General features: G+C 37.4%; 1 protein-coding gene across 2 annotated transcripts in view; it reads left to right on the top strand.

Moving 5' to 3' along the window:
• CDH12 (cadherin 12) overlaps nt 1-11,355 on the top strand; it is a 370,514-nt gene extending 359,159 nt beyond the window's left edge. For both annotated transcript variants that reach the window (XM_049824048.1, XM_049824047.1), the window contains exons 12-13: nt 4,557-4,808; nt 9,648-11,355. In XM_049824048.1, coding sequence (XP_049680005.1) covers nt 4,557-4,808; nt 9,648-10,147 — 752 coding nt within the window. In that variant the 3' untranslated portion in view covers nt 10,148-11,355. The remainder of the gene's footprint in view (nt 1-4,556; nt 4,809-9,647) is intronic.
• The last annotated feature ends 754 nt before the right edge of the window (nt 11,356-12,109 follow it).

The raw sequence follows: 12,109 nt of genomic DNA, 5'->3' as shown, positions 1-12,109 counted from the left end.
GTTCTTTCTGGAGGATTCATAGTCCTGCAGAAGAATTAGTTCTAAATATGGACAGAGCTGCTGCAGTATAACATCCCACAACACTCTTAATAATTTATAGATTTATATAATTAACATTTCTGATTTTTTTCCCCAGTTTTTGTCATAAATTATGATTATTTTTTTTCTTTTTCACTTGAATGGTTTTGATAAATGGCAAAGAACAACCCAAGTTGAAAAAATTTATCTTTTTTTCTGTCGTAAACATCTTCAAGCATGTAGTCTTGTGGATGAACACAGCTAAAACATCATAATAAACTGTAGTAAATTTTCACCATTGATTATGTTGATCAAATATGGAAAAAAATTTAACAATGAGTTTATCAGCTATTAGGTGATCTTTAAAGAAGTGTGATAGGATAAGCTTTTCATAAAAAAAGGTTTACATTACTCTGCAAAGAACACCTAAAGCCATCCAGTAAGTTCAGTAACATTCCTTCGCCAATTTAACTATGTAGGTTATACGTATTACTTTTAAGAAAAAGTATATAATACTTTAATGTTATTAATTATATTCATTATTATTTATAATTTCCATTTGAGAGTATACTGAGTATGATGTAAAGGTTCCTTTCGTGAGAATTAAGTAACCCCAGCCCTAAAAAGGGCTAGAAATGGATAATACACAGAATGAAAATAGTTGCAGAGGCCACTTATTTAGTCTTTTAAAAAACCATTTAAGTATATGACTCACATTATTTTTTGAAGCCATGAACTTTTGTCAATGTGAGGTGATACAAAATTAAAGCCAACAAAATAAGTACAACTATTAATCATGGAGACCTTTATCATTAAGAAAGTTCAGGAAGAAATAAGTTTGAAACAGCAGAAAAATAAACTGTACTTATTTTCTCTTTTTATATAGCTCCTCTGTGAAGATGACAAGACAAAAATGCTTTATTCCCAAACTTACTAGTGACTGTCATCTTAGTATGTCATAGATAACTAAAAACATTTTACAGATGAGCGAAGAATTTGACTTAATGCCTTGTAAATACAGGACACAGTGAAACCATAATAATTCATAATGTTGCAGACATGACTAATAGTAACCTATGAAACCAAAAATATGTAGATCAGGATTTTATCAGAGGCCATTCAAATAGTTTTCTTGAGACAGACCGCTCAATGAATATGAAGGACAACCTTACAATGCATTCAAGTCCCCTCACTTCTGTTCTTGGAAGATTAGGTCATTACTCTTCTCCAGAAGTGCTTAGTCTAAACTGTTTGGTTTTAACAGCTACTAGAATTTAAAACATTGTGGCATTTCAATATCTAACTATATATTGCCAAGCGAGATTTAAATGCTTTACATCTGTGTCCCACTGGACTTAAAATTTTGGACAATGCTAAAGTTTGCTTCCCCTTAATGCTGCGTTGTAATTTCTGTTATTTTCTGTGCACTACTTAGCTGTTGGTAGTATTTGCTTGGAAAACTCAGCATGATGATCTTTGTTACTGATTATAATTAAAAAGGAAAAAAAAAATGTTCTGTATATCTTAACAGAAGAAGGAAAATATACTTCTTTAGAGCTTCCTTATATTTGACATGAATTATTTTTGTTTTTTCACTTTTCAACACATTTGAAGGCCCATATGGGTAATACCTTCATAGTTACGTTGTCTTATAACACAATTACTGTTTATTTCTAAATACCTTTGCTCTATTGGTCAAGATTTCTTTAAAGTAAGAGCTTTAATTTCTTTCTTTCTGTCCATTTACTAAAATAGCCTGTAATTTCACCAAGATGTAATTTTTTCAAATAATTACAAATTATTGTTTTAAATGTAAGCCTTCCAGTTCATCTCAGGTCATTTTAACATATTTAATTCCTCAAAAGAATTTTTACACTTAAAAAGGCTATACCATAATGACCTTTCTCAATTGCAGCTTTTGTGAAGTGTGCTTAGAATATGAGTTTGGTGAGGAAATTGCTCAAATATTATTAGATAATTAAATTTTGCTGTTCAAACCAGTGATGTTGACAGCAAGATTACTTTGGATCTCAGTAGTCTGTTAATAAACTTTCTCTACTGTGTAAAACCAAATGCAATATTCCCATAACAGATGGAATTAGAAACCACTAAGACACACAGCCTCTCTGTGCATGTACCTATATACACACTCTTAAAAGCATTTCTTAAGACTTACTAAAAAAGAAGAAAGAATCACGCTATTTATTGAAACATAAGGAAGACAGAAAAAAGCTTTAGTGGAACATTTTCCAACCATAAAAGACTTTTTCATTGTTGATGATTTTACAGAGCTATTAGAAAAATCTGTCCAAACAGAAACTCTGTACAATATTTTCAATATCTTCTGCTTTTTGCTTGCCAAAAAGCTGGAAGGTCTACTCTGCACACAATTTAGAGGTATAATAACACAACCTTATTTTCCCTACATAAACTTCTTAAAAACATAAATACCATTATCTTTTGAGTTAGCAATTATGTTAGTACCAAGCAAGTACTTTGTGACAGGAATTTTGATTTTTTTTGAGGAAACAATCTTGTTCACTGTGTTACAATTAACGCTTTTACATGTGGAGGTGTCATTTAACATTTTAAACACATAAAGAAGCCCAATAACCAGTGCTATTCTATACAGCTGAAAATCATGGGTGGTGTGATATTACAGCAGGTGTAATATGTTTGTAGTGCACCCAAGAGAATAAACTTTTCCAGGTTCCATACTTCCTCAGAATATAACTTAATGAGGACAGAAGCAAGACAGAAGCTCAAGGTTGCCATGTGGAGTCTCTAGAAAAATAAACACAGGGAAATGTTATGTTTCTAGACTATGCCTTCAGCAGCGCTGAGAGCAACCCACTAGCTGTAAATAGAAGCGAAAGGCCCTGGCAGAGCTGGAGTGCTTCCAGTGAACTGCCCACCCGCCTCGTTCCACTTTGCTGGCCTCACTCTGCTCTCTGGAGTGCTGCTTCCCTGCTGAGAACGCTCAGTTGCTCATGTAAGAGAATTTTCCTTCTCCCCAGACTGTCACACACATCCTGAAAATGAATTTATTGCCAACAGACTGAAGAAGCAGAAGCTGTCTCAGCTTCAGGCTGCGGCTCCAGGCTGCTCTGTGTAGAGTTCAAACACATGCCTGTGTCCATATTTTCAAAAGGAGCTCGAACAACTGAAATGGGTTGTAGAAGAGTAACAAAAATTGTTCAAAGACTTAAGAGCTTGATCTGCTCGATTCTTCTCAAAGGAGAACGGAAAGTCATTTGGTTGCATTGTAACAGGTATTGAAGTGATCTTCAACATTGCAATTAGAAGAAAAAAAAGGAATAGAAATCATTCTATTAATAGAAATAAGAATAGAAATAAGATTAAGCTGTATGATTTCAAATTAGATCTAAAACTCTATACAGTGCAGATTAATCATAGAGAGAAAGAACAAGCTGAAGATTGAAGTTGGTTAGATTCAAACAATTTTGAGACGTTTTTCTTTTTCAAAACTAAATGTCACTGAACTTGATGTGTCCAGGTGCCACATCCAAGTTTGATAAAAAGGGGACTTCTGCAATAAGCAATTTATCAGTCGAGTGTTTTTTCAATAGTGTCTGATCATAACATACCTGGTTTTGGATATTTAGGGTTTCTTCTTATTGTCCTTAATCAGAACTGCACACAAGTATTTGAGTGTTGAATTCAGAGCCCTTAATCCTTCTACGTAGTGACAAAACCAAGAAGGGATGAAAGTCATAACGTGGACAGCAAGAGACGTCTTCTAAAGATACAGTAAAGCACATGGGTGAGATGGCAAAATGGTGACAGCTGCAGGCTGCCTTCATTTAGATCTGTCAGCTAATTAATTCCCTGCTAATTTCATTTGGGGTTTGCTTTCAATGTAATTCTTTTAATCTGCACATCATTTCCTTGCTACTCTGTTTGATTCAAGAAAAGCAGCAATAACTGAGTATCTACTGGGAAGAAATGACAAAACATAACTTCTAAGAGTTCTGAACACATTCATGACTCATTGATGGAAAATGTAGTGATTATAAAGGACTCAGTTCATTTGTGTACTTATTTCTAATGGGGCCGGAAAGTTGAAGGGGATTTGCACTTTGTCCAAGTATATTACTTTCAGTTTTAAAGGGAAATTGATTAATTAATAGAGACTTGATTCTAAATTCATGTGCAGACAAAGTCCTTTGGACCACAGGCTTGGAATGTGAGGAGATAAGGAGAAAAGAAAAACTGAAAACCCCTCCTAATCTAACACCTGTAATGCTTTTTTTAATTATTATTTATGTTGTCTTTGAAATTTTAGCTGTCAATGTAACAACTTTACAAGAAATGGAATATTATTTAACACTCTGCAAAAATAGCTGTACCAGTCAGAATACAATACCTTTTGTAATGATAAAACAAGGCAATTACATGAAGCATGTCACTGAGTTTCAAAAATGGAATAGCTGCCTATTACTAAAGGTGATACAAACTACAACGGTAAATTGAAGTACACAATAAAAATCCTGTAATGACCGCGTTGTGTTTTACAGACAACACAGCTGGGATTGAAACCAGGAGAAATGGTTACAGCAGAAGGCAGCAAGAGCTGTACTTTCTTCCAGTAGTAATAGAAGATAGCAGTTACCCTGTCCAGAGCAGCACAAACACAATGACTATCCGTGTTTGCAGATGTGATTCTGATGGTACCATCCTGTCCTGCAACGTGGAAGCAATCTTCTTACCAGTAGGCCTCAGCACAGGAGCGCTGATTGCAATCTTGCTGTGTATTGTTATACTTCTAGGTTAGTTCTCCTGAAACCACATGAAGTGCCTTACTCTGATTATTCACCTGTGAATTAATTTGTGGTGTTATTAGCTTCATCTGTTGTTTAACAACAGCCATTGAAAATGTGTGGCAGTTTATGAGAATTTTTATGCTTCTATGTTTCTAGAACAGCATCCAAAAGCACTGACCATGATTGTGAACCTGCTAACACCTAGATATTTTCTTATTGCATGAAGAGAAACAGCTTTCAGTGGAATCCAAACCATATTTTTTTTCTCTGAAACAGTTTTTTTAAATACCTTTCTTGAGAATTAATATTTTTAGATTATTACTAAGGTAGACAAGTCCTACTGACAGTAACAGCAGTGAGGATTTAATAAGGGCCTTTCTTTAATTCTTCATGCCAACTTGGGCAAAAGGAGAGTGAAGCAATGAAAGAGGGGAAAATAATTGTAATGTAGATTGTGGCTGGCTAGATCCATGTAAAACTTTACAGGAACATTTTAATTCCAGGCAGGCATGGATTACATAAGGTGGTGTTGTCATTTGATCGACGTTATATTTAAATATTGCCTTATTTACAGCAGGCCCAAAGCAGTCAATACTTATGTGCATCCTACTTACGATATAGCCTTAATGAACTGATAACAAAATCAAACCACCTTTGTACCTTACACAGGCGCAATGTGGGCTGCAGAAAGCAGACTGATTCTTACAGGTGCTAGCCTATGCCTCTTCTTGATACTAGTGGGCTTCCTAGACCTCATGCTGCTCCTTATGTAGGTCTAATGCATAGGCAAAAACACAGAATATAACATATGGATATCTCCTTGCATTTGCTTAATATAGGAATTTACCACTTAAGTAAATTACTACAGGCTCAGGGTTACATAAATAGCATCTGAGTAGCAAAAGTCAGAAAAAAAGGGGAAAAAGTCAGAATTTCTGTTCTGTGTAAAAATTTTATGTTGTGAGAAAAACATTGTTACAAATCAGAATGAGAATGGCAAATGGTCATGCCTCCCATGGAATAGGAATTAATAACAAATACACCCATTGTGAAGAAATTAAAAAAACCAAACCAGAACAATCTTCGGTCAATTTTTCAGAAGCAATAAGAATGCTGTCTCCTTTACCACAATTCATTGGGACTGCTTTTTTGCTTTTAAGGGTTTCCTGGGTAAAAGCAGCCAAGAGTGAGCCTTAGCATCAAAGAAATTCCATTATGAAAAAAAGCTTTAACTTATTTTCATGTGAAGAGATAAGTCAATTAGAGCTCTGTCTTAAGGCAGGACTCCCAGGATATCTAATCTCTCTGTTACAGAGCAAAGTGACTAGAAGCCCTAAACACACAGCTGTAGCAAAGCCTTTCAAGTTGCCACCCTTGTGTCCAGTAATCTGGACAGTGTGAACTATGCAGCAGAGAGCTTCGTGCTTTTAGTACAGAGATCATTTACAATGGCAGACTATCTGGGGAGGCAGGAATACCCGAAGTCTGAATTTCCTCTAGTTTTGCTAGGTGATCATAGAAGCCTTCAAGAGAACTATGTTTATGTTTCCCTAATGGTTTGTTGAAATAAATACAATTTTTATTCTAAAACCCCAGCATATTCAATCAAAAATAATTGTGTCAAAGAACTCCTTACTGGCTCTGCTGCTGATTGATGCTCTTGGTATATACAAAACTAATGAAGCTATTTTAATTCCTGCTTTGCACAGAACACTAGACTGAATTACTGAGATTATGGTTGGAGAAGAGGTTTTGGTCCTTTAATAACTCCCTTCATTCCAATCAGCCTGGCAATACTACCCAGAAAAACTGATGTATAAAAAATGAGATATCCAGTGCTGTGTGTAACCTAAGAGAATGGTGTTTATCTTATATCCAGACTTCCTCCTTACTATTCCATTGATCAATTTAAAAAATGCTTTTGGATTTTCATTTCTTGCTGTGAACCTGGCCTGACACAGAGTCATTAAAATTGTAGTAGAAGTCATTTTTGTCAAACTCATTTCTACGCAAAAGACAGTCAACATATTACCAGAATCAGAAGTTATTTTAGACCACACAAGCCTGACCATGAATTTATAATCATTGCAACTCCTGTACTCATTATTGTGTTACTTCACCAACAGCACTTAGAACACTGTCATTTCTACTAAAGGCAGTTGGGGAATTAAAAATAACAAAAAGACCAGTTTACTACAAACAGACTTTGCATTCAATGAAGTATATCTCCAAAGACAAACTCTTGAAAAAAACCCCATAGGCTGATGGCCATTGAGTTGCCATTCGGAATAAAACACAGTTTGTAACATTTTGTATTATATAGAATCACAAAATCACAACTGCAAGGCACTTCTGAAGACCATCTGGTCCAACTTCCCTACTTACAGCAGAGTCAGTTAGAGCAGGTTGCTCCGTATCCAGCTGGCTTTTAAGTATCTCCAAGGATAGATACACCACAACTTCTCTGGGCAACATGATCCAATGCTTGACCCTACTGACAGTAAAGAAGCTTTTTTTTCTTATGTTTTAATGGAATTCTCTGCATTTCAGTTTGTGCCCATTGCCTCTTGTCCTGTCACTGGGCATCTTCTTTATTTCCATCCATCAGGTATTTATACACATTGGTAAGATCCCCTGAGACTTCTCTTCTCCAGGCTGAACAGTCCCAGCTCTCTCAGCCTCTCCTCGTATGGCAGATGTTCCTATCCCTTAATCATCTTTGTGGCTCTGCACTGGACTCACTCCAGAAAGTCCATGTCTGTCTTGTATTGAGGAGCCCAGAACTGGACCCAGAACTCCAAGTGTGTCTGACTAAGGCTGCACAGAGGGGAATGATTACCTCCCTAGACCTGCTGACAACAATCTTCCTAATGCAACCCCAAATGCTGTTGGCCGCCTTTGCCACAAGGGCACATTGCTGGCTCATGGTGAACTTGTTGTCCACCAGGACTCTAGGTCTTCCTCTACCAAGCTGCTTTCCAGCCAGACAGCCAACAGCATCTACAGTATACGGTAATTCCTCTCCACGTGCAGGACTTGGCATTTCCTGTTGTTGAACTTCATGGGGTTCCTGTTGGCCCGTTCCTGCAGCCTGGTGAAGTCCCTTTGAATGGTGGTGCAACCCCTGTTTTGTATCACCTGCAAACTTGCTGAGGGTGCACTCATTCCCATGATCCAGGTCATTTATGAAGATGTTAAATAAAACTGATGTCAGTGTCGACTCCTGGGGTACACCACTAGTGGCTGGCCTCCAGCTGGGCTTTGGGCTGTTGATCACAACCCTTACAGCCTGGCAGTTTGGCCAGCTTTGCAATGTACCTCACTGTCTACTTGTCTAGTCCACACTTCCTCAGTTTTTCTGAGAAGGTTGTTACGGGAGACAGCGTCAAAAGTTTTGCTAAAGTTAGGATAAAAGTAATGCACTTTTCTCCTTTCATCCACCACTCACCTCATTGTAGAAGGCTATCAGGTGAGTTAAGCACAATTTCACCCTCATACATCCATGTTGACTACTCCTGATCCCCTTCCTGTTCTTGGTAGGTTTGAAAATGGTTTCCAGAATTATTTGCTCCATCACTTTCCTCAGGAGGCTGACTGGCCTGTAGTTCCCTAGCTCATTCTTCTTACCCTTCTTGAAGATAGGAATGACGCTTTCTCCAGTCCTCAGAAATTCTCCCAGTCCCCATGACCTTTCAAAAATTATCGCAAATAGCCTCACAATGACATCTCTAATCTCCCTCACCACTTGTGTGCATCCCATCAGGTCCCATGTCCTTGTGTGAGTCCAGTTTGTTTAAGTGTTCCCTACCCTGATCCTCTTCCACCAAGGATAAGTCTTTCTTGTTCCAGACCCAGACGACCTGGGATTCCTGAAGAACAACCTTACCAATAAGGACAGAGGCAAAGAAGTCATTGAGTAGTTTGGCCTTTTCTGTGTCCTTTGTCAACAGGTCCCCTGCCCCATTCAGCAGTGGGCCCACATTTTCCCTACTTCTTCTTTTGCTGCTGTCGTATTTGTACAAGCTCTTCTTGCTGCCTTTCACGTTCCTCGTGAGATTCAATGGCAGATGGTCTTTGACTTTCCTAACCGCATCCCTGCATGTTCAGACAGTCACTGTGTATTTCTCCTGATTCACCTGTCTCTGTTTTCACCTCTCACATGCCTCTTTTTTATCTCTGAGTTTAGTCAGGAGCTCCTTATTCATCCATGTAGGCCTCCTGCTGCCTTTGCTTGATTTCATGCTCATCAGGATGGACCACTGTTGAGGTTGGAGGAGGTGATACGTGAAATTCAACCAGCTCTCCTGGACCCCTTTTCTCTCCAGAACAATATCACATGGGATTTTTCAAAGCAGATCCCCGAAGAGGCCAAAGTGTGCTGTATAAATAGCTGAAGTAGGATTATTTTTTCTCCATTTCAAAGATTCCAAATAATTATTTTCCCTTTAATAGTGTGGTGTTTTTTTTCTCTGAAGCGTGGAAACTTGGGGATTTTTCTCTCTTTTGCTATGGAAAACATTTAAAAAAAAAGAGTCTGTCTTTCTGAACTAAAAAGCTGAAGTCCTGTCCAATTCTATTTGTTCGCAAAGCAGGCCAGCAGGAAATTATTTGTTACTTCCTTCAGCAGCACAGCAAGCACTAAGGAGTTAGAGTCATACATCAAACAGTAAATGACTTTTCATTGACTAGAGCACTGCTTTTTTAAAAGAATAGTAGGAGCATATCTTCTAAGGAAAAAAAGTCCCTTTGATTGCTTGCAACTTTCAAAGGAAGAGACAATGATATGTTATGAGAGTACCAAATTATTTCTGTGCATGTCTTAACTTCAGTTTTTTCTCATTACAGTCATTGTGGTACTGTATGTAGCACTACGAAGGCAGAAGAAAAAGGACACCCTGATGACCTCTAAAGAAGACATCAGAGACAACGTTATCCATTATGATGATGAAGGAGGTGGAGAAGAGGACACCCAGGCTTTCGACATAGGTGCCCTGAGGAATCCCAAAGTGATTGAAGATAACAAAATACGCAGAGACATAAAACCAGACACCTTGCGTTTTCCACGTCAGAGACCACCAGTGGAAGATAACACAGACATAAGAGATTTCATTAATCAAAGGCTACAGGAAAATGATGTAGATCCAACTGCACCCCCTTATGACTCCTTGGCAACCTATGCTTATGAAGGAAATGGATCTGTTGCAGAGTCTCTCAGCTCTATAGACTCCCTCACTACAGAGGCAGACCAGGATTATGACTATCTGAGTGACTGGGGACCTCGCTTTAAGATCTTGGCAGATATGTTTGGAGAAGAAGAAAGTTATAACCCTGACAAAGTCACTTAAGTACACCTACAACAGTGAAATAAAAAGAAAAGTAAACCAACAACAAATTTAAAAGATAAACCTAAGCTTTATAATAGGACAGGATTCCTTTGATTATAAAAGACAGCAACTGTTTCCAGCAAGTTACTACATTTATCATACTGTCAGTTTTGGTTTGATCTGCGAAGGAAAGATAAATCCTGTAATATACACAGGTTTTTGTTGTTATTTTATTACTCTGGAATTACACTGAGACAAGCTCAGGCCTACAAGGTACAGTTTACTGACCTGACTTAGAAAGAAGATAGCTTTCTGGCATCACGGTGGAAGAGTGGTAGCTTTTTCGTAATTCCACTAAAGTGCCTATTGAACCTTTTATCATTTAAATGGTAAAGAGTCTGCTGTGATGGTGTTACAAAACTGAATGGTAAATTGGACAAGAACTTCAAGACAAGAAGCAATAGCAACATGCTGACTTCTTTTTGAACAAAAGAAGAGATCACTTCCTGGAGTATATCTAATGACTAAAACTAAGCGGGGGGGTGTACGTTGTGTTTGCGGGTTACGTTTGTTTTTTTAAAAGAAGAAAGCAGTATGTCAAGACGTCATATTTCTTCTTCCAAAATTCCACTGGAAATTTAAACTTAAAATGCTATTGCTCACTCTTAAGATGTAAAGCCCAAATTAAAAAGGAAAAGTTCTTAGCATACATCAATGAATATTTTAAATGTTCATGCAAATATTACATTTTCCCAAAATAATAAAAAGGTGAAAGCAGCTATTCCTTTATGTGAAGGAAAATTCCCTTGGCTCCCCCTCTTCTTTTAAAATGAGACTATTACTAGAACGTAAAATGGAGAGGGTTTTTTTAAGACTATTATTGTATTTTTAATACCAAGACGTTTTCTTCCCTTGTAAGTACCACTAAAGAAGTATATGTAAAAAACTCCACATCACTTTTCTTTGCAATTAGATTGTTGCTCTGTAGGTGCTATAGGCATACATGTTATAGAGATAGTTATTTTTCAACTGACCATCTGCTACAGTTCGGCATATCATTGTATTTCACTGTCAGACCCACATCAAACATTTTAAAAAGCTTTTGAGGATGGAAACCTTATTAATTTTGTTCTTGCCAAAATATTAACAAAGGCAGAATAAAAATATAAAACAGTATGTTTGTCCACACTTTATGTATATACCCATGAGTAAATGTAGCTGTGCAGGTAACAGAAGTACAGATACATGCAAGGCATTATGCCATGGAAGATCTCCTGTAAAACTACTTCATGTGACTTTTTCTGATGATCTAAGGCACAGACATTTTGTAAGACAATGGATTATGGCCCCTGAAGTGCATATATCGTTCTATTCTCCTCCTAAAATCTCTGCAGTGCTATAGAATATCTGAGCTCTACTCATGATTAATGGCACTGGCAAGGTCAACCCAAGTCTTTCATGAATCAGAAGTCTTTTATTCACCTCAGGTCTACAGCTTACTTTCTGTAGCACTGAATAATTAATAGCTATCAGATATACTTAGCTCACAAGTCTGATATTAACATACGCAAAGTTCCCTTTACTCTCTTGGGGAAATGTAAAGGTATTTCAAAGTTGTGTAAATTAATCTCCCAATGACACTTTAAAAGGTGTATAGTTTAAATAAGTTTTGGATCGTTCGGTGCAATTGGACAGGGCTGCATTAAAAGCACGATTAGCATAGCTTCTACCAGCAGAGTGCTGAGGAAAAGACAGCATATGGTAACAAGAAAGGTTTGTGGTTTTTTTCACTATCAGCAAAGGTATCCTATGTTCCCTGAAAGACAAACTAAGCCAACAAAAGCTCTCTTCTCACAGGATAGGGAAGCAGATGGAGTGGCAGGGCCCATTTGCCAGCATAGCAAGTTTTCACATGGAAGGTGATGGTTTTAATTTTCACACATCTTGCCAGCATAGAAAAGGCAACTTGATTCTGCAGAGTGA

Source organism: Accipiter gentilis, chromosome 20, assembly GCF_929443795.1.
Source record: "Accipiter gentilis chromosome 20, bAccGen1.1, whole genome shotgun sequence".
NCBI lineage: Eukaryota > Metazoa > Chordata > Aves > Accipitriformes > Accipitridae > Astur > Astur gentilis.
This window is presented reverse-complemented; position numbering and strand designations above follow the sequence as displayed.